Consider the following 23,291-nt stretch of genomic DNA (forward strand, 5'->3'; position numbering starts at 1 on the left):
TATATAACTTGCCTAGCTTGCACTTTAACCCATTTTCTGCTTCCCTCCATGTCTTTTGTTACTCATGGCTAACCTTTGCTCGTAAAAGCCTATAGATTTCAGTGATGGAGATTATTCAGTCTTCAGAAGTGAAGGGTAAAGAGCTCTTGAGTTTTGTGGTTGTGTTGCATGTGGTAATATCCGTATGCATGCCCTTCAGTCTAAGTGTGCTGCCTCTGCTCTCTGGGGTTGTATTTTCTTCCTTGTGGAAAATGATGCAATATATTCCTTCAGCTCTTAGGTATCTGCCCTGCTGTTACTGTTGGCGATGCATTCCTCTGTAATCATGCAGCTAAACCTCTTTTGTTCCTGTTTTCCTTCCCTGTTCGGGTATGATTTGTTTTGATTTTGAGCTGTACTTTTAATTTTGGATTGCTGAAGAATAGTTTTCTCTGCACAACACTCCCTTCTCCTTTTTTCACTCGGCTTTTTGCATACTCCTAAGGTGTCCTGCATTGTCTGCATTACAGTTCACATTTGCCTTATTTTGTCTCTTCTCTTTAGAGAGAAGTAAGATTCAGGGAGCCTCTTCTGTCTTGTGAATACTTGAAAGCCAAACAGAATATGAGTTTTGCACTTCCTGGGGATGGTGACCAGATAGCATCACTCCTCAGCATCCCTAGGGATGCAGGCTTCAGAGTTCAGGGAAAGAGGATCTGAAAATCAAGCATTTTGTGCCAAACCTTGTGGGTTGATGTCAGCAGGACACAAACATTTAGTTTTCTCACCTGTGGAGCCTTGGGTAGAGTTAAGGTTGGGGTAGGTCTGAGGTTTAGAACAAGGGTTTCCAAGTTCAGCCTGGGTGTGCAGGAGGAGCCCCCCTATTGTAAGTGTCCACAGAAACCTTCCACTGGCTGAGGCCTGCAGACCATAAACTCCTGACCACTTCAATGTTACCCAAACTGCAAGTGCCACACCTGACTCTCACCTGATGCTAAACAGCCCAGTAGATGGCATTAGCATCAAAATTACTCATATATCATGGGCCTTTTTGTTTGCCAGTGGAAAATTTTTGCACATAAGCTTTCCCTGAATTCTATTCTAAATGGAAGATTTGTATGGTTTTAAATGTGTATGTACATAACCACCAAATTATTGTATTCTTAATTACTTTTAATTGTAGGTAGTAAATAATAACCATTTATACTGATGTAACATGTAATATCTCAAAGCACCTCTTCCAGGATGTTAGGTACAAATAAATAATGTCAGTTTGTGTCCCTAAGAGCCGACAGGCCAAATTACTTACAACTTTACAGCTTCCACAGGGACTTCTTGCAGTCTGCTTTTGCTGATTCATGGGATCTAGAAAACAAATCAACAATGAAGTTTTTACTCGACTTACTCAGCTGATTTCTCTGCTGTGGGTTCCAATCAGATTATATCGGAAGAACTTTTTTCCCCCCACTTAAGTTAGTTCTCCGAAAAAGTACTTAGCAGAAAATGAGATTAGATTTTAGCCCTATAGAAATCTATGTAATTCCAAGTAATTTAAGGCATTCAAGAAGAAGAGACTGAGAGGCCAACTGCAAACCATCTGTACTCTTCAGGGTTTTCTGTAATCCAATGGAGTAGGTTTTCAGGAGAAGCAACAGGACTAGAGCAGAACTGAAAAATGCATTTGCAGGAAGAAAAACAGTACTGGTAACTCAGAGTTAAGTTCCTATGAAATAGGTGTCAAACTCCAGGCAACAGACCTACAAAGGCTTTCCAGAATCCAAATATACCACTTTGTAGGCAGCAGAGGCTGCAAAGAGAAGGATGGATGGATGTCATTTGGAAATGATGAAGTGAATGCAGAATTGGTTAGTGCGCAGATACAAGCAGGAGATCTGGTAATGAGAATAGCTCAGCATCAGTGTATCACAAGCAGAGCTTACAGAGTAACATAGCAGTCAAATTATGGAGGACAGGTTTGCCTACAAAATTATCAAGTGCTTTGGTTTGGTTTCCAAACTGATCTTGTTATCATGATACACCTGGAAATGGCATTTGACTGAGATAACAAGCAGCTAAACATGATAATGGGGATCTACAGCAGATGGAGAGATACTCAAGTTGCCATAGGAACCATGCAGGAAAAGTGTAGGAGTAAAGCACGGAACAGAAAAGCTTCTAGGAGAAGGGGCTAGTGACTGAAAAACAATTCACACAGCAGCTGTAAAGGTTAGTTGAGACATTAACCCAGACTATTAATAAACTCAAGCATCAGTTACCTTGAGAAAGAATCTAACCCTAAGAACTATTGATTGTCCAATTAACAGACACAGATGTGAAGTGCTATTAGCAACCTTACTTTTCTGGTCGTTTTTTCACGAGCTAGCAGCTCCCCCAGTTCAGCAATGATTGTGAAAAATCCCACTCCTTGCCCAATAAAGGCAGGCTGCACTTTCTGGCTTTCCTTTCCCAGGACTGATGCCGTTCCTCTGCATGCCTGTAGAGGTTGCAGTTCCCCTAACAGACAGGACCACGAATTGTTTATCTTCTGTGGCCCAGCTACCAGGAAGACACACATTTAAAGCTATGTTGAACTTGGTCTCATCCAAAGATACTTCTTAGGTCAGGAAAAAAATCCTGTCTGATCAACAAGGGAGTGGTAGAAAATTTGTATCATCATTTCTATTTTTTTTTTTTAAGCAAACGGGTGATGAAAAATATATTGGATTTTATAGCTTTACTCTTTGAAGACAGATCTTTCTGCTCTGAAGAAATGATACCGATCTGAAGAGATGCTTGTGTGTGTATTTATATATATACATAAAAGCATGCATAGCCAGACTATAAGCTTCGAAAGAAATCAGCAAGAGCGCTGCATAGTTTTGATCAGATCCCAGTTTCCTAAAATTAACAGGGTGATAAATTATGGCAAATTTACTTTAACATGAGTTATAATAAAATATGATCCACTTCAGCTTGTAGCCACATCCAGGCCTGCAAGGATTTGATACGACAAATGTTGATAATCGTATGTTATCCTATTCCTGCTTTCCTCTTCCAGACCTGCAGCTTTTCCTCGTTTCTTCCTCCGTACCTAGAACTCAGGGCAAGTGGCAAGGCTCAGGCAGGGCACTGCTGTGAGACCTCAGCGCTCGCCCTTTGCTGTGCTTGCATTGCACAGGCCAGGGTGGGATTTTGGTCATTTTTAGCCACTAAATCATAACCAGGGAAGAAGACTGAGAGCCTGAAAGTAAGTTATAATTAGTAGCAGCTGTAAACTAAAGATAAAAGGTAGCTTGAACTGCAAATCCTTAGCAAATGTGGTTAAGCTGTAAGCCTTTTTATGCTATTAAGCATTTTGTCAATGCCATCTTACGACAGGTTCTGGTTCCAAGTGCAACACTTTTTTTTAAGAGAGGAAAAAGCAAATGTATGATGGGGAAAGCAAATCTGTGTTTACTACCCAGTGCTCCAGGACCAGATGCTGAGGGGCCGCAGAAACATGCACTAAAGATAGCTGGCCTGTCTTGGGTGTTGGAGAAGTCCTAGGTGGAGGAACTGATCACCTGTGATGGTTGGGAAAGGTCTAGCATGGGTCAATCTGTGTCTCTGTTGGGACCGGTTGTCCTCAAGCGGGAGGGAAATAAAACACACAAGTGGAATTCTTGCCTGAGTTGTTTTTGCTTAACATTTTCCCAGGAAAATTTCAGTGGTGGTGGCATGCATTACAATACCATGCAATTATATTATATTTTCAATTATTTAAATTAATTCAATTAAAATGTCAAGTGATTGGCAGGGGAGGAACTAACATGTTTGGAGGGCAAGAGGAGTGCAGTTCTGGCCAAAATGTTCTTTGATAAACATGACTGTGCTGATCTCTTTGCCTGTGGTTCCAGAGGAGAAAAATGCAGCTGAAAAAGCCCCTTTTTTTTTCCCCTGCAGTGACAAGGGTGCTTCTAAAAAGGCAGAAGTGGGGAATTTTATTCCTGTGCAGTGGTAATATATTATGTCTCTGTAAGAGAGATTATAGGCGTAGGTGCAACAGGCAGTCCTCACCAGGGGTCTGTTAGCTGATGGATGGATATGTGCTAAATTAGAGGCCAATTAAAGCTTATAAATATATTTTAAAGACACAGTGCTCATAAGGTGCTATTCTTATTTGCTAGCCAAAGGCAAAGATGTTTTGAATGTCACTAGGACAGCAGGAATGTGGTGGTAGAAGATGGGAACGTCAGGGTGGCTTTCATGGGGCACGAAGCTGTTACCGCGGGGGTGTTCTAAAGAAACTATTTGTCTGAAATATGTTCTCCTTTACATTTTTGCTTCTGTGTGGATTCTCACATAGGGAATCACTAGCATCTTTTGTACGATGGTTGTTATAGGTGGGTAACAAAAGAGCTGGAGAGCAGGGGAGGGCGTTTCGATGAGATACGGAGCAGAACCACAACCTTGCTCAGCACAGCTGCGTCCGATCCTGCCCTCCTTTTGTGCTGACTGACTGAAGCCAGAACAAGGGGCCTCTGCCCCTGGTTTTAAGAAATAATGCGGCTGCAGTCCATTTGGTTTTGTTGCCCGAAAGCCATGCCTGGCCTGAGAGCTCACACACAAGCCGGCCCCTCTCTCCCAGTTAGCTCTGCTGTTACTCTATGAAGGACAAAAAGCCTGCATGGCTGGTGCCCATGTATGCAGCAACTGGAGGAAAAACAGGAGGAACAACGTGTTTTCTCTGGAGGCCAGGCCGTGCCACGGCTTTGCGTGGTGAGTGAAGATCGGGGCCCTGTTTGGTGGTCTCTGCCCACACTCCGCTAGATCCCAGTGGATCCCAGCGAACAGCTTGGGACCCTCGCTCCTCCAATTCCTATCTTTCACGGGGTGGGTGGGGGGAGAATGTTTGTAGCCATGAGTTTGAAATTATTTTAGAGGTTTCCTATCGCTTTAAGCGCGGCGGCAGCGCAGAGCGGCCTAGGGCGGGCACTGCTGCCCGCACTAAAGATGGTGGCGGCGCTGACCCGGAAGGGGCGGCCGGGCCGGGCCGCCGGGTGAGGCAGCGGGAGGGCGGGTTTCCCCAGCTCGCCGCGGCCGTGCGGGGAGCCGAGCCCAGCCGAGCGGGGGCGCGGGGGTGCCGGCAGCCGCCGCCATCGCAGCCCGCATGGGGCGGGCGCGGCCGGGCCCCGGCGCGGCCTGAGCGGGGCCGGCGGGCCGCCGGGGCGGGCTCGTCTCCCCGGCAGGCGGCCCGCCCTGGGCCGGGGGCGCCCCTGGCGGGGCGGGCAGCCGCGGCGCCATGCAGTGCGCGGACCCCGCGGCGGCCATGAAGGGGCCGGAGGGCGAGGGCAAGTCGGAGCAGCCGCCCTCGGCGGGACAGAGCGGCGGCAAGAGCGGCGGCGGCGGCCGCGGCGCCAAGGGCTGGCAGTACAGGTGGGCGCGGCGGGCCCGGGAGCCGCGGCGCTGCGGGGCCCGGCGTGGGGCGCGGGACGCCCGAGTGCGGGCCGGGGGGGGGCGCCGGGGCGGGCGGGGCCGCTCGGGGTGCCGGGACCGCCCGTGGTGCCCGTGCGGCGGGGCTGCCCGGGGACCTGCCGCGGCGCCTCCCCCCGCGGCCCGCTTCCCCCGCGCCGGACGCGGGACGGGCGTGCGGCTGTGGCAGGGCTCCGTGGCTGTGCCAGCCTTCCCCGCAGCTAAACTGTGCGCCGAGTTCTAGCTCCGGGGGTCGTCGTCTTTAAGCACTTGATGGTAGTCTTCTTTTTTTGACGCTTTCTCTTTGTTGTTGGTGGAGAAGCTCGGTGTGCGCGGAGTTTGTGCCTTATCTGACTTGTTTCCAGAATGCTGGGCCCTCCACACACGGCAGGAGAGAGCGGGGAAAGCGGGAGAAGCCGGGCACGCAGCGCTGGTTTGATACGGATCCAAGCTAAAATGCTTCCTTGGAACGATTTGCCTGTGTGTCCAAGGGACTTGAGGGTCTCCACGCACTTTTTTCGGACTTGTTTTCTGGTTGAAAGGGTTCCCGCTCACCCCCCGGCAGCGGGCTCCCTGCGGCGTTGCTTGTGAGATTCCCCAATCTCTGCTTTTCGGTCTCTCATCCTTGACTGGAATTGTGCCCTGTTGCTGTTGAAAATACTGCTGTTATGTGAAGTTTGCACACTTCTCCTTCAAATGGAGCCTCTCCAAAGCTGTCATCTGCCAGCCCAGATGGACTGGCTTGCCACTTCCCGCATGTGGCAACGGCAGAAGTGGCAGAAGTGGAACGTGGCGCATCTGTGTGCGGTGCAGGATGGGGGCTCTCCGGGGGCTTGGAGAAATGGGCACCAGGCGGGGCAGGCAGTGAGTGCCTGGTGGTTTTAATAGGGAGAGAACAGCTTGGTCATCGCTGAGAATCTGGGTCACCAATAATTCGCTTTTCTGGTGACTAGTGCCGGAAAGAAAAGTGGTGTTTTTGGGGCCAATATTTCAGGCTGTTAGAGAAAGCTTCTTGTCAGGTTCAGTTATTGGTTGTCTTATCTGCTGTTCCCAGTCACCTCCAAACTTTCTGTTTTTTGCTCAGGATTCAAACATAACTCTGAATTTTCTAATGCAAATGTCTATTACTCTGACCAAGCATTTTGCAAATATTTCACGTGTAAACACAGGATTTAATCTGTGAAATCTAAATGGGCATATTTTATATTTTTTATGTGGAATTGGAGGCAGTGGAAGGGTTGAGATACCTGATTTGCCTGAACCCCTTTTTGCTGTAGTGTATTTGAGATGGTGGTCACAGATAACTGCTATGCAGTTAAATTCCACTTTTTAAAATTATTCTTTCAAGTGTTTTGTTTTCTGTTCTGGTGCTGTGGCTTGGAGGGCAAAAGTTGAACTGACTTTCTGAGTGATAGCCAGGTTGGTGGCTTGACAGCTGTGAGTAGGAACTGTCCACGTTATTTTTGAAGCCATTAGTATCTGGTTTAATTTACTGTAATACTCTAGTGCAAAGTATTCTTCAACCCCCCCTTTTTTCTTTCTAGATGATTGGGACAAGTTTAATGTACTAATTGTATTATTGTGGACACTTGAGGTACCTCAATGTTAATCTCTGCTCTGTTGGGAATCAGTTACTTACTCCTATGTGTGTCTCGATATCTAGTTACCCACAAAATATCAGCTTTCCCCCCCTGACTCTCTTGTCCTCCTGGATGGAGGACTACTGTAGCTTAGTTTTCACTTTGTGAATTACTTCTAGTCTACAACGTGTTTGACAAAAGAAAGACCCTTTTAATAATCAATGTCTAAAACACAGAGTTTACAAACGGATTTGCTGGGAACTTCTGGTGGAAGTTTGATCTTTAACTTTTACAGCACAGACTGTGAGCAATGCATGGTCGCGCAGCTTGGCAGGAGAAGGATCCTGAAGTACCTGCTCAGTGTAGACTGCATCTGGTGCAGAACTATAGCTCTATATTTGGTGAAGCAACCTGTCAAAACTACTGTAGCGTAGTTGTCAGACAAATGGGACAACAGGTACTTGATACTTTAATGCTCCAAATGGGGAATTATGACTATGGGAGAGGAAAATATAAAATCTCTAGCACTGCTGGAACCTGAAATAATGAAAACTGAATCTCTCAGAGATGTGGAAATTCACACGTCCTTGGGGTAAAGTGCATGCCTAGAAAATAAAAAATGAAGCAGAAAGTCTAATTTTATATTTTTGTAGGGGAACAACAGGGAGATTTTAAAATAGCTGTGATAGTTAGACCAAACATTTATCGTAGTGGAGAAGCGACAGCCAGAGGCTGCCAGACACTTCAGATGATGTCAAGATACAAGCAGAAAGTCTGCAAAGAGTTTCAGCTGTATCTGGTGTACGGTGAGTTTAGGCAGCCGCTACAGCAGTGCCTCCTTTGAAGTTTGTAAAGGGTCGGTTTCTTCAGAGGACAGGAAGATGCGTGTTTTTTTGGTTGTTTTTTGTTTTTCTTAATAGAAGTTAAGAGTTCTTGAGAAACTGCTCTTCTAGACGTCTAACAGGAAATGATGTTGTTCACTTTTGTGTACATGATCAGAGCAACCAACCCTCGGCTGCATTTTCCTGTCTGGGGTCAGCAATAGTGTGAATGCTAACTTGCTATTAAGTAGATAGAAAGAGCCTAAAAGGCACACTAAACTATTTATGCCTATTTTCATTTAGAGAAGCAGTTACCATGAGGTGAGACTTCCAAATAGCTTCAAATTTTTAAAAGATTACTTGGTATAGTAATTCAATATTATAATGCTTTCTAAACACATTCTTTATTTTCAGCAGTAACCAAGCTGGGAAGTAAGTGTAGCATTGCCCATATGAAGAATTATTTGCGTTCAGAAATTCTGCTTTTGCATTTGACCATCTTCATTTGGTTTTTGCCTTGCTCTAGGTTAAATAAACGGATTAGTTTCAAAGCAATGGGAGAAGGGAGACAGCCTGGGCAGGTACTTCTGTAACATGTGGGTTGTAGTCGTTCAAATAACATAAAAATTTCACAGCCAGAAAGCAGAATCTCTCTCTATGAGCTAAATAGAGAGCTGTTAAGGAGAAGCATAACAAGTTCTTTCAGCCTGGCTTGAGGGGCTCTCAGATGATTTTGAGAAGTGACTTGCAATTACTGGTTCTCATTTATCTACAAAATTAAAAGTTTAAAGCATTGTGGTTGACTAGAGACACAAGATTGTCTTTCCCAGTTGGAGACATGCTAATGTGCCATCCTCTTACATTTTTCTTAGGGTTCTGCTCTCAAGTACATAAACCAATTCCCAGCATTTCTTCCCTTGCTGGTAGAAATACATGAAAAATGTTTATGAATTTCCCAAGTGATTGCTGATTTTAAGCTTGCAAGTTACATTTTGAAACCGATTTGCTTTTCAGTTCTGCATATATTTTTGTGGCTAGCTGCCCTTGTTCTCTATTTCTGCAATGGTTTTAGCATCTGCTCACTGTAGATTTAGCCATATATATTTATAAAATGCTACAGATTGTGTTGTTTGCTCCTTTTTTAAAGGAAGCAAGTTAACTTTAGTTAGCTGTTCCTGCAAGTTTACTTAAATGCTGCAGGGTCATTCATGTTTGTTAGTACAGGAAAAACATGGATGAAAGTAGGTTCCAAGGAAAAGAGTTAACTTGCTGGACTAATATTACTTGTTTAATTTTTTTTTTTTTTTTTTTTGCAAGAGGTAGCAATGGCAGGTAACCTAATGACAAGCAGAAGCCACACAACATGAGGAACCCTGTTATCAGCTTAAGGCAGATTCTCTTGCAGAACTACTCCAGGTGGCTTTGGGCTGGAGTAAGAGGTGCAGAGAGTAAACAAACAGAAATGCAAACAAACAGCGGAGAGAGGGTTTTGGCAAAGAGAGTAACATGGTAACATTTTGGTATCCAATGCAAAAGGATACAAAACTTTAAGCAAATGAAATAGTTGCTAGTCTTCTAAGGGCTTTGCTTATTTCACAGTGGATACTATGTAAGCAGTCTTCATAAATGGTGGAAAAAGGGAGTAAACAATTACTGACTTGAATTCAGTCTTGTCTGTTTGAGCAGGTCAGCAGGTAACAGAAGAGCTTGTAGCTGAAACACATGAATATGTTTTAATTCTGTGTTTCGAGATGATCATGAACTTTTCTTCGTGAATGTATTTTAAAGGGAATGCTTTTTTATGAGTTGGACCCCACTTAACTTGGAGGGTGACTGACAGTCCTTTGCACTTCAGACATGTGGAAGCAAAACCTGTGAGACTGCGGTAGTCTGTGGAAGAGTTAATGGTTTTTATTTACACTGTCTTGCAAAAATGATCTAATTAGTAAGAAATGGGATTGTCTTGAAACTGATACAATCTTCTTGAGCAGATGTTGATAAGAATCCTTTTTACTGAGGGAGGTGTTCATGTCATTCTTAGTTGCAAGAAAATATATAGAGCCTTTCTAGTTTCTATGCATTTCTAGTCATGTTCCAAGAGTGTTTGATCTTGGGAGGATAAAATTTTATCTGTTTGGCCTCTAAAGCTGAAACCAGCTTGGTAGAAACAGATATAGGAGGTAAAGGCATCCCAGTGTTCAACAACGCTTCATGCTGTGAACTTCTCCCTTGCTGGTCCTCCATTCTTGTCTCTGACTTAACATTTCTCATCACAGTATTAATATAAGCATTGAATTGTTGCATAGGCTGCAATAGAGTGTGTTAGCTGACCTAATTAACTCTGGCCTCCTGAGAGCAGGCCAGAATTTAAGTTAAAAGTCCCTATCACTTGATAAGACAAAAAGAAACCTAAACCTTGATGTAAATGTTAGTGTCCTCCTAGGACAGTTGTCTCTAATGTTGGTACTTCCTTCTAATTGCTTGTCTCCCTTGTTTCTTTGTGCACTGCTTAAAACAAAGTTCTTTGGGATCCTATGTGGAATTCTTGTATCTTTGCTGTCATCAATAACTGTAAACCCCTTGTTGTGCACAGTGGTGGAGGGGGAGAGAGGCTGTCATTTTGTGGCATTACCTGGGAGGTTTGGCAAGGGCTGCTCCTGCATCTGCTTTGCTCTTACAGCCCACCCTGCTTCCTCGGTGTCCTGCTGTTGGAAGAACCTGCCGGCACTGTGACATCGAGGCACTGGCCACCAGTGGGGTGGGGTTTCTGCTGGCCCTGCCGTGACACTTCTGCTGCCAGCTCTGCTGTCAAGCCTGTGTCTGAGTGAGCCTTGGTCTTCCTTCTGTTTCTGGTGACCTGTGGAGATACCTCACCACTGCATGGCCTTCAAAAAGCCCTAACTGCTCACTTTCTGGCTTGTTGGGGGCCTTTTGAGGTGTGATGAACTGGGTGCTAAAAAGAAGGGTCTCTTGAGTGGCTGCTGTGAAATTCAGAATTTATTTTTGGAACTTCATGTGTTCTGTTCCTTTTTATTATTAAAAATCTGATTAGGACTACTGTCATGTTTGTTTGCTGTGCTGGAAGGAAACAGCTGAAAAACCTGGTGCCTGAATTTCTTTATCCTCATTTGAAACTTTGCTTAAAGAATATACCATATTCATAACACCAATTTGAAATGCTGCCCTTCATGTGATTTGCTCATTAGAATAGATGAGAAGCCCATATTTAAAATGGTCAGCTGGTTATATCCACCTCAGGATCCATTCTGTGTTATTAAAATATTAAGGTCATCTTTTATCAAGCCTATTTTACCAGCTGCCAAAGCCCCGAGTGCTTCTCAAAATGCAGGTGAGCCATTCATGTTCACACATGTATTTACGGCCTGGAAGAATGGGGTTGGAGCAGATGGAAGCTCAGATGGGTTGTAAATTAAGAAGTAAATCTCTGTGTGTGGGGTAATAAGTTTAACCTGGGGAAACAGGTTTGGGTAATTTTAACAGGAGCTTCATGGTGGCTGATGTTCTAGTGAGGAACCCGAACCCAGTTCCTGGACCAGGTCAGCACGGTCTGGGTTCCCTTCTCCAGCCCTCTGGCTCCTCAGGGAGCAGCTGTCGAGCCCTGTCCCTCTCTTGCTTCTCAGAGCATCCTGGTGTTGAATGGGCAGGTCGTAAAACTCCTAGGGCAGGGGTGACAAATAGGGGAGTTGGTTCTGGCATCACAGGGTACATGTGTTCGGTACTGGGATATTCATTTGGAGTTCAAGTTAAGCTAAACTGAAAAAGCACAAGCTCTGAATGGCTTTAAATAACAAATCACTTGTATTTTCCGTGGAATAGATCTCTATAGGGGTTAATGGCCATTACAACTGTCTATCCTTCATTAAGTGCAAAGGGTATTTTCAACTTCACCTTTTCTAATATAAATATGTAGGAGCAAGTTAATTAAAATTGCCTACAACATTAACATCCTGTTCTGCCCCACACTTTCTCTCTCAAGAGAGAGGATGAAAAACAAACTGTATGTGTCTGACCTAATCACATTGCTTAATGCAGAAGCAGAAAGTGCCAGCTGCTGCTGTTAGGTTATCCTAGGTAGGTACTTACTGTACTATGGAATTTAAGGCATGTGTGCAAGGACCCCTGTTTACTTAAAGAAGTTTCCTTGATGTGCACTCTGATCACTTGCCAATGCTGATGAATTCTTGTAGGTGATCGCAGCCCGCTGGTAATGTTGCTGGACAACTTTCTTTTTAGGATGCTTGCAAAGCTTGTACCATTTCAGATTTTCTGTACTCTGTGTCTAATGCTGAAGTGGGAGAGGAGGGCAGGATGAAGTGGGGTGGGAGAAACGCTGTTTCTTTGGGTGTGTTAAGGTGACAACCTTACATCTGACAACCTGCCCTGGAGCCAGAATGTCAGTGTCAGGGGAAGGCTTTTTGCTATGGGTATGTATTTTTTCTTTTTCCTTCCAGGTGTAAATTCCTGAGTTTTCAATGAAGCTGGCAAACTTTAAAATCTTGATTAATGTTTAGGCATTGACAGATCAGTTTCCTGAAGAGACCGCTTTGTGTGGAGAAGTTAGTTTCGTTCCTAGCAGTGGAGATGTAAAAGAAAGCATGAGATCTGCTGGGCAGAACTGCAGCAGGATGCTCTATTAAGGAGCTGGTTTCTGACCCCGCCTCTGATTTCCTCTGTGGTAATAGTCTATTGTTTAAACTGGTTTTCCCCTTTAATCACTAACATTGTGTTCCTCTTTTTCTCAGAGGCGTAGTCTGAAACAGTTGGCTCCAATTTTTGCAAAACTTTTGCAGGGTCACAGCTGCAGCTGAAATCAGCAGAAGCTGTGATTTGAATGTATGAATCAAATGAAAATTGGACCACAACTATCTCAAATTTTGAGAGGCTGAAAATTCGTTGCACCTCAGTTCCCTATATGTAAAATGGGATCATAACATTCTTGTCCTTTTATTGTTCGGTACATGACTCCTTCATAAATGTTGATGATAAGCACAAGAGAAGAAAACCATAAGGAAACTCTTTATTAGCACATGAGTGCAAAATGAATAATACCTGATGCTCATTGCACAATGAAAAGGAGTGGTTTTGAATAGTTCCTTGTCTGGGAATCACTGTTCACTTAAAGCACCGAAGAAGAAAGTAGTCCTGCTCTTTTTATATTGTCATAATCATAGGTGGTTAAGTTAATGCTTGTATTTTCTTAATTAGAGTTTAAACCTTCTGAGTACCTTATGCCTCAGTTTTAATGTAGGAATATTTTTGATTTCTCTATATCTAAGAATTGTAGAATAGTTTGGGTTGGAAGGGACCTCTGGGAAATCCTGGTCCAGCCATCCTGCTGAAAGCAGGGCCCGCGTCAAAGTCGAAGAGGTCATTCAGGGCCCCTGGCTGAGTTTCGGGCATCTCCAAGGATGGGGATGCCACAGCCTCTCTGGCGTCCTGGCCCAGGGCTTACCCCCCACCATTGTGAAGATTTTTTTTCCCTTGTGTCAAACAAGGAGTCTTTTTTGCTACAACTGTTGCCGCTTGCCCTTCTGCTGTAGCTCTCTGAAAAGGATCTGTCTCAATCTTCCCCATATGTAGGGAGGACAGCAGTGAGATTCCTGTTAGGCTTTCCCTGCTTCTGAAGGAGGCTGAGCAGACCCAGGTCCCTCAGATTTGTCTTGTCTGGCGTGACACACCAAGCTTGCACTGATCCATGGGTTAGTCCATCCCAGGTGCAAGGCTTTGCATTGCTTTTGTCGTAGGTCAGGTGGTCTTATTCAGCCTGTTCCCCTGGACTGTCAGGATCCCCCAGAAAGGCAGCCCACCCTCCTGCGTCCTGACTGCTCCTCTCACTCTGCTCTCGCCTGAGGGGTTGCACAGAGTATCTGCTGGTCCGTTGGACAGCTTGGAGGCATTTAGCGGTTTTGAACCCTGAAATAGACTACTTCTAACTGGTTGCTAGTTAGACTTCAAACTGTTGGCTGTTGCTTCTTGAGTTGGTGATCCATGCAGTTTTTTGCCCGTGTTGTAGCCCAGGCTTATGGCCCTTCTTAATATCTAGATAACATAGTGGATTAAGCGTGGTTTTGCTTGCTTGGAGGGTGGTAATAATTATCCTCTCTATTTAATCTGATATGTTTCAATAAGCGGTTCAGAAATATTAAAAAGGCAAAGTGCTTACCTGGAGTGTAGTGTATTTACCTTACTGGTGTATTACACTTAACAGTCAGTGTTTTATTGCTGCAAAGCCCAGGATGACAATGTGTAATTGTCAGTATAATCTTTTAAAAGTCATAATTACAAATACATCTTAAAACTGGAAGGGCATATCTATGCATTTCTAATAAAGATAAGAGCTACTAGACTAGAAACAGACCAAAATGCCTTGGGCTGCAATGTGTAGTAAGCTACACCGCACTGGACTGTGCTCAGAGTAACTAAACAATGTGGAGGTTTGCTCCACCAGTTTCTGTGAATAGTGCTTACCAGGGTCCGCTGCTTTCTGAGGCGGTGTAGGTAGCAAACAGTCCAAAATTGCAAAGATGCTTACCCGTCAGTGTGTTTGCCTTGCTTATGTTATGCCAGTACTGTTTGCTGAGCAGGGTTGCTTTAACTTGACTGTTGGAACTTTCTGAAATTAGACTTCAAGGGAAAGTTTTAAGTTTTGTTAACAGTAGTATGTGAAGCCGTGCATTATGGTGGGCTAATGTAAACTGGTGACATAAATGGTAGCAAAGCTGCAGGCAACAATCATTCTCCAGAGGTATCAAGTGGAGAGTTTAGACCTTCTGAGCTGCCTGTTTTTTTGTACTCTCCAACTCTAAAATGTTGGCTAAATTGACAGTTATTTTCCCAGCAATAGCTTGAATAGTAGTTATCATTGCAGAAAAATCTGCAGGGTTGGCTACTAACTCTTGAGTACAGTGTCAGTTGTGCTGTGCTGACGCAAGTCCGCAAATAAATTGTATGTGAGTGGAGTTCTTGCTGACTTGAGCTGTTCATGTACGTGCAAGAGAAATTGCTTTGCTGAAACTTGCTGCAGTTTTTTTTCCAGGCAGATGTATTTTGAGAGTTAAGGAGCTCTCTAAATGATAAAGCAGTTAAATAATCAGCTTTACAGTGGTCCAGTGAGAGCTGTGTTTTGCTACTTATTGATTAAATATTCTCTCTCTCCTTTTTTCCCCTGTTGCTACCCAGTAAAAAGTTTCATTTGTGTATAATTGACCTGTGGCATTAATATACAAAGGAGGAGAATTGAATGCAAGTTTAATTAGGATGGTTTAAAAAAAACCCTGTAAGTTTGATTTATTGTTCCGTTTGAGAACTAGTGTTGATAGAAAATTCAGATGCAAATGCAACTGCTGCGTTGGTAGCAGGGGCTGGGCAGGCTGGGTGGTGGCAGAGCCCCTCATCTCTGGGATGGGAAGCCTGGGCTGCATCCAGCTGGGCTCATGGACAACTTATTTCAGCTCTGCCACACGCTTTCTTTGTGGCAAGCTTGCACTTCTCTTCCAGTGCATGTCAGTGCTCCCAGGGGGTTTACAGGAGTACCTTAAGAGAAGGGTGTATATATACAAAGAGGATGTGTGTCACTAGCATGCTTGTGGCCAAGTGGTATTCTGAAGCATCCCCAAGGTCTACTGCCAATGTTCTTGTCATATGATTTGACCTTTATTCCTTGTAATTGTTGTGTTTGACTGTTCAATTATAAGTTTAGAAACCGTGAGCTGAAGAACAGGAGCTTTGCTGCTGCTTTTTGGTTGACTATAAGGCACTGTTGGTGAATTGCACAGCAAGGTTAGTTTGCTCTTTCTTCCAAAAGCCGTTTGGAAAAGGAGAGCTAATTAATTGATGCAGGCACTCTGTAAGCGACAGAGGCTTGTGCCTCACCTTGTTGGGTGTCCTGGGGAGTCTGCTCTTGCATCAGTGAGCTATGGGACTGGTTTCTTGAAGAGTAAGTGATCTTTGTAGTTGCAGAAGTTCTGTTGCTGACACGGCTGTTGTGTGGGGTTTTTTTTCCCTTTCTCTTTGCCCTCGCCCTTCCCCTCTGTGTAACAAAAAGGGGAATCAGTGTAGATAAGCACTTTGCAGTGGTCACTGAGGAAAAAGCAAGCTGTTGCCAACAGCGAGCCTGTGGACAGAGAGATGAACAAGTTCAGTGAAAGCGGTTACTGCTTTTTTCAAACCGCTCTTTGATTTGCACTGTTACGATCCTGATTTCTTTCTTCCTTTCCTTTTCTTTATGCTTTTCTAGCTTTTAATCTGAAGACAGTCTCTTTCACCTGGTTTTTGCATCTTGCTGTGAGCTCACTAGGAGGGAGCCTCTTCCCTTGGCCAGGGCCTGAAGGCACTGTCATAACGGCGGTGGTGGCAGCTACAGAGGCTGGATCTCCCTTCAGGAGCCCTCCCTGACATCTGCATGGGCTCCAGGCCCCTGGTCGTCCTTCCTGCTGGAAGCAAAACAACATGTACACAGCTGCTGCTTGAAATCAGGCCTTACGTGAGTCCGTGGGGAAACCTTTGGCCGCTGCATTTGCTCTTCAAACAGCTGTTGGGTCTTCAGAGACCTGGCTGCCCAAAGTATCCCACGCGGTGCTGTCTGGGTCCCAGCAAAATTCAAGTCATCAGAAGGGCAGTCTTAGAAGTTTTCTGTCATCGCTTCCCAGATAGGTGTAATTTTGTGCCACTGCTAGGGGTGATTTGTTTTGTATGCGTTTTTTGGGGAGAACTGCACCATAAGGGGTATGCAAAAAGGGTGGGGAGGACCCTGTGCTGGTGTTTCTTGGAGAAAATGTTGGCCCAGCACTTGTCAGGTGTGAGCATGGGTGTCTTGGCCGAAGCCCCTGAAAGACGTCATTCTGAGACTACTGTTCCTCAGCATCTGTGTTCAAGACTTGGGATGCTGCACATGTAAACAGGATACAGGGGAAATCTGGCCTGACTATCACTGTCTTACTCATCCTCCAGGACAGGAGACCACCCTGCAAGGCACTAACAGCTGCTGCAGCTTAAGAGGCATACTAGAAAAGGATAAATAAACTAACAATAATCCTTTGTAACTGTTTTATTCCTATTGTATTTAGCACTTACACATGGAGAAATCTGGCTTGTGGTAAACATCTTTGAAATTGGGGAGGGATAGTTTTCTGGAAAGAATATGAGCTGATTTGTAACTTTTCATAGACTTCAGTCATTTGCTTACAGGACAATTTCAGTCCATCTCAATATTTATAAACTAAAAAAGTGTGATAAATGGGCAGTCAGGTTCAGTGGTGTTCTGCCTTTGGAAAAGAGTAACCAGATTTTGGGGAGTGGTATATGTGCTGGGCTGGAGTCCAGATGTACCACAAGTTCCTGCATAATTTTTTCCTGGATTGTGATTTGTACAGTATCCTCACTTAAAGGAGTTCAGCAAAACTTAAAATATTTTTTTTGTACATCTTTAAGGCTGACAGGTCTGTTGCAACACTTTTTTTTTTTTTTTTTTGTCCTTTGACAGAAGGATATGAGAATTTCCACAGAAATATGGACTTTAGGGGTTGTTGACTCATTGTTGCTGTTCCTTTGACAATCTGAGACTGTGAGCATTTTGAACAGCAACAAAGCATCTTGGCTATGCAAAGATACAGGTCCCCGTAGGTACATGTGCATGCACGTAGGCAGCAGCATGGTTGCAAAGGTATTCTTAAAAAGTTGGGAAGCATCCCAGCACAGCCAGGCCAGGCCTCACTGTCAATGTGGAGATAAGTTGCTCAGTGTGTTTTGTGTCAAAGTTACTTCTGAAATCTGTTTTCTAGAAGTCAGAAACCCCAATGTGAGGAACTGTAGAGGCTTCTGAAGTACACAGGTGACTTCAAAACAGGTTTTACTGTTGTTTCGTTAGAAGCAATGCTAGTAAGGGCTTTAAGGAAGATCTTACATTTTACTAACTGTGGTTATCTGTGAGCAGAGCCAGTGCCTGAACCTCCTCAACCTCTTGTTCTCAAAGTCTACTATCTTAAAAGCTTTCTGCAGCACTCTAAAGAGTTTTGCTGTTAATTCTGTACTAGTGAACTATTACTGGGGTTTTGTGTTGTGATTTTTTTGAAAAAATTTTTTTAGGTGTTAACTGCCTAACAACGCTGCTTTAGCAGCAACAGATATTTGGGTTTAACTCCTGCTGTGGTGGCACCAATCTTAAAATAGTTGAAAAAATGCTCTAGTTGTAATTCCATGCCTTTGTTGTTCATAAATAATACTGGAAGTGTTTTTCTGTATTCATAGGAAAGTACTAGCACTTACCCAGAAGATTAGGAGGTTAACCATAGTTCTGTAATGGGTCTTTGTACAGTTACAGGATCTACCTTTGTGAACTGCAATTTGCAGGCTGGATGTAAATCTTTTTTTTTTTTTTTAGTGTATAAATCATTACTTAAAGATAAACCTTAGTTCAAATGTTGAAAATTCCCTGGCCACGTGGTTCTGGAAGAGTATGATTAGTGCCTCTAAAGTCTGTGCTTTTACTCTTTTATTTGCTTATTTGTTTGCCTCTAGGCCCTTATATTGTCAAGGGAAATGTTTTAAATAGCAACCCAAGTTTTTCATACCCTTCAGGCAGGCTAATCCATTACTTGCATGGGCACTAAAACTTTGCCCAGCATTTGGCAGGGCAAAACCTAAACATGGTCTTTTGGGTTTGTGCAGTTCTGTTGCAGATGTGTGAACGCAATTAAGGAGGAAAATAGATTAATCAATATTGTCTAAGAGGCGGCTCATTTAGCAGGGACCTCTGTTCCATCTCTTTGGACTTTGGCTCATCTAACATTCTGTGGTCTCCCAACAAGCAAGGCACAGCTCAGTCTCTCATCCCTGGCACGTTATGTTCCTCCCGTGTTGCAAAGGTCAGTCCGTAAGGAATGCACCCTGCAGCTGACTGTCCTGTGTCTTGGGATCGGCACCGGCTGCCGCTGCTGCTTGTTGGGCTCTTCTATGCTGAGGTTTGGCCATCAGTGCTTAGTTCAGGGGTCCTCAAACTTTTTAAACAGGGGGCCGGCGCGCAGATGAAGTGGTAGGAATTCATCTGCGGCTGCTTGGTTTCCCCCTCCCCCCAACCCCAGGCCCGTGGGTCGTAGTTTGAGGACTTAGTACATTTCTGTGATCTTGTGCAGGCAGATGAGGTCTTTTTGCTTGTGAGTGGGCGATACCTGCTAAAGGTACTTCTGAGCGTTACCTTGGACATAGTTGCAGCTCTTTTGTTTGAGCTGTGGGGTTTGGCGACCCCCTGCATGCAAAGTTAGGGATTCGGAAACACAGCTGGTCGGCGTGTTTAACCTTGTTCGTTTGGTGCAGCATGCTCCTTCCAGATCGGCAGTGTCCACAGTGCTGGAGGTGACAGTCTGCCTTGTCCTCAGTCATTCTCGGACTTCTCTGGGAGGTGTGTGGGGAGCTATTTTCAAAGTTTTTAAGTTAAACCATCAACTTTTGGGACTGCTGAGGCTAGAGATAGGAGTTATTGAGCAAGAAGCATTTGAAGAAGTTTGGATTTGGTCAAGGTGAAAATCCAAGTGGGGAGGAACATGTGAGTGAAGGCAAAATGTAGTCAAGTGCTCATCTGATGTTGAAGTACATCACTGGAAGGGCTGCACTCCCTTCTATGGTGACTTCTTTTTTTTCTGAAGACTAACAAAGTCAGCTATCTCATCTGTCATGCTCAAAAAAAGTTGTCAAATGATTTTAATCAAAGACTGTTTAATTTACCCTTGTCAGATGAACGGACCTCCGTAGGCCATACATGTAGTCCTGCTGTATTCATTGCAGTCTGGAGTTACTTTGCTGATTTTTCCTTGGGTTCTATTAAACACACCTGTGATTTAGGCAGGTTAGTTAATGGGAGAGTGCAGCAGCTGTAGCCTGAGTGTGCAGGGCTCTGTACGGTGTCTGACTGGAAAGCAAGGGCGATGCTTGCATTTGCTAAAACTGAAAAAACATTAGCTGTGACTAGGGACAATTTTCAGACTACTAAAACCCAAACTCATGCATTTTAATGACCATACAATCTCATAATTTTCAGCTAAATTAAGACAGCGAGCAGGTCTAAACTGTACTTCCCTTGTATGCCAATAATAACAAATGAGAGGCGTCTGCAGAGGATGAGTTGGATTTTGTCCCTTTTAGCATTTTTTACATTTTAAATATATGATAGCCTGAATACCCTCTGCTCTTCTTGAGTTTATTTTTATCTGTAGTGCCACTTAATGAGCTATTAGAAATTAAATTCCTAGATAGTCGTGCTGGCTGCTCTCCATTGCAGGATATTACCACAATACTGATTGCTGCAGTAATATCTAGAACACATATTTTTGTTTTTAAATGTAACATTAAAAATCAGCAACTCATTTTTTCTTCAAAAATGTGCATTCTTGCATCTCTTCTTTCAATAGTATTACTGAATGATGGTGATACGGTATTGATTCATATGGCAGTGATCTACTCTGAGGTTATCTTCATTAATGTCACCCTAAATAGCTTCCTTCAGGATGAAACTTAGTGTAACATTATATTTACTGAATTGTCAGGTATCTAATTAATTTGGTGATACTGACGCTATCTATAAATGAGACGTAGAGAGCAGCTTCAGCTGTTATTTGAAATTTACCCCAGTACCTGGTCGACTGTTTGCAGCCGAAATGCTCTAATGGAGATGATCCCTTGGCTGTAGTAGTCCTTTTTTCCCCCCACCTTTCCACTTTTGCTTCTGTGGGGCTACTTTGACCTCTTAATGACCAAGACAGGCTGCTCCAATGGACTCTGAATAATTTTCATTTAATCTTACATATACTACAAGCTACAGAAATTTTAATTTAAAATTAAGTAAGATGGCTTGAATCTGAGTTTCTTTTTAGAAGCAAGTAGTGTCTGATAATATGGGTCATTGCTTCAGTTCTTCGTTGGAATGATAGGAACTTCTTGCTCGTGCTGGACCCAAATTGTCTATCAGGACAGTGTTCTTCTATGTAGGACTATGCACTGCTGTAAGAGGTGAGGACATTGAGGTGGCATTTCTAGAATTATGGGAATGTACAGTACAATGTAAGTCTTTAAAGTGTGGCTTTAAGGTGTTTTGTTTGTAGCCATGAGACTTGTAAGCCTTATTTAGGACAATTGATTTTCAGAAGTGGGTAACATGTTTTGCCTGTAGTGACATTAAGCCTCCATGCTAAATGCCTGCGATGGGTTCTCATTTTTGGTGGATGTTGCAAGTTGAGGCTTGGAAAGAGAAACTACCTGATTTCCCTGCCCAGGCTAGAGGAGGAGATGTTTTGGCTTCTGTTTTAAATTTCAGAATACCTTGATGTGACCTGCACCTGCATGTTGTGTTCTGTAGAAAACGTGTTCAAGAGCATGACTATGTAGTCAGGAAAGGTTCTGGGCATGAAGGATAAATAAAACCACAGGGGTGCAGGAGCACCTAGGGACTGGTTTTGGCTGGTGTCCATGATTAACATTTTGTTAATAAGCTCGTTAAAGTTAATTTTGTTCAGGAGTCCAAAAATACAAAGCTTGCCTAGAAGAGGGAGCAGGAAACAGAAGCATGGATGCTAAGGCTTTAATTACCTGGTACCAGTACAAATGTGTCCAGAAGTGTCTGCTGAATAAAATTTAAGTACTGGTGAAACTAATTATACCTTGAAATTATTTGGAGTTCAGTAAGTCTGGTTAAACTGTCTTATGAAATTATTTTAGAAACAGGGCTGGAAAATCTGTTAAGTGTTGGTAGCTGTATTAAAATGGTAGTGCTATTCTAAAAATGAAGGTGATAATTAATTTTTCTGAGAATTAAGATAAAAGCTGGGAAGATCTAAAATTTGTTTGATATTGTCCAAATGCTTTTCTCTCTCTCTCTTTTTTTATAGTGATCACATGGAAAATATTTATGGCTACTTAATGAAATATACCAATCTTGTCACTGGTTGGCAATATCGGTAAGTCTTATACGGTGCTTTTTAGTAATGTTGATCTTTGCAGCATCTAAATGAATGTGTTTCAGATGTTTTTTTAGTACTTGAATTTCCCTTTTTCTAATAGGCAAACTTTATGGAAGAGTCTTAATGCTTTTCTTGATACAGATTAAGCTAATGTGTAGATGTATTCATATTCAAACATGAATAAAGGAAAAAATGTATGGGAAGTATGAAGCAGTTAACTCATTTGGTGGCTTATAACTATGCTTGTATGTGTAAAAAACACATGCAGCATTGGGGTTTTTTTTCCTTTTCCATTAAAAATATTGTCTTTGATTTTTCAGCTTTATGCCAAATCATGCTATCATTTTTTTTAAAACAAATATTAAGACTTCTTTACTGAAAATTCAAACTCAAGCAAGCTTTTCCCTTTTAGTTCCCTAGGATGTCTGTTTCCCCTGGAATAACTTGCTTTTTTTGACAGGTGAAACTCTGTGGTCAGGCTTTCTGCTTGATGCTGTTCCTAGAGCAGCAAAGTGCAACCACATTAATATTGAAGAGAAAAGTTTTTAGCATACCACACTGGCCAAATTCCTGTGCTGCCACTGTCATGCAGTGACTTGTGTCAATAACGCTTATCATTATACTTCAGCTATTCAATAGAGTTTAATATCCATTTTATCTTTTTTGCATCTGGAATTGCTTCTCTTTCACAGTTATATCTCTCGACTGTTTTGTATCTGGGGCTGTTTTACCCTTAATTCATGTAGTTTATCCTGAAACTCTAAGGTTTAATACATGCTTAATCTTTTGATTCCCAAGATACTGCAGTAGCACCTTTCTGTGGGCATGCTGTTCTGTTGTGCAGTCCCTGGTCTCTGAGAAAAATTTGCAAATAACTTAACTTTTGTGTGGTCTTGTTGGGGACATAATACATATCATACTGTATCAGGTATTTTAAGTCCCAGCCCCATCTGTGCCAACTTACAATGAAAGTCTTGAGTTCTCCCAATACCAGTGCCCCCCCCCCCAACCCACCCACCCCTCACCCCCCAAAAAAACCCACAACAAAAAAATCTCCCAAAAAACCAAAACAAAACCCCCTGAGCTGGTTCTATATAGTGTATTTGCTTTGTTATCGTTGCAGGTTCTTTGTTTTAAACAATGATGCTGGCCTGCTGGAGTACTTCGTGAATGAGCAGTCTCGACATCTAAAGCCCAGGGGTACCCTGCAGCTAGCTGGAGCTGTAATTTCACCCAGCGATGAAGACTCTCATACCTTTACAGTCAATGCTGCCAGCGGGGAGCAGTATAAACTAAGAGGTAGGACGTGGGTTCTTGGGCAGGGGATTTTTCCACTAGAGGACACTCCTGGCTCTCACCTGTGGCTGCTCTGCTGGGCTTGGCTGTGTGGCCAAAGCAAGAGAACTCGTTTGGCAGACTGCTGCAGTGAGATTTATATGTGAAACTTTCATTCCGCTCTTCAGTTAGAAACTGTCCTTCTTTATGGATAGTTC

General features: G+C 43.4%; 1 protein-coding gene across 1 annotated transcript in view; it reads left to right on the top strand.

Annotated features, from left to right (window-relative positions):
- The first annotated feature begins 5,195 nt into the window (after positions 1-5,195).
- The window catches only part of OSBPL11 (oxysterol binding protein like 11), a 43,000-nt gene continuing 24,904 nt past the window's right edge, over positions 5,196-23,291 (top strand). Inside the window, exons 1-3 of the mRNA XM_040602867.1 lie at positions 5,196-5,394; positions 21,727-21,795; positions 22,922-23,097. Of these exons, the coding sequence (XP_040458801.1) occupies positions 5,261-5,394; positions 21,727-21,795; positions 22,922-23,097 (379 nt within the window). The 5' untranslated portion in view covers positions 5,196-5,260. The remainder of the gene's footprint in view (positions 5,395-21,726; positions 21,796-22,921; positions 23,098-23,291) is intronic.

This window comes from Falco naumanni, chromosome 8 (assembly GCF_017639655.2).
Source record: "Falco naumanni isolate bFalNau1 chromosome 8, bFalNau1.pat, whole genome shotgun sequence".
Classification (NCBI taxonomy): Eukaryota; Metazoa; Chordata; class Aves; order Falconiformes; family Falconidae; genus Falco; species Falco naumanni.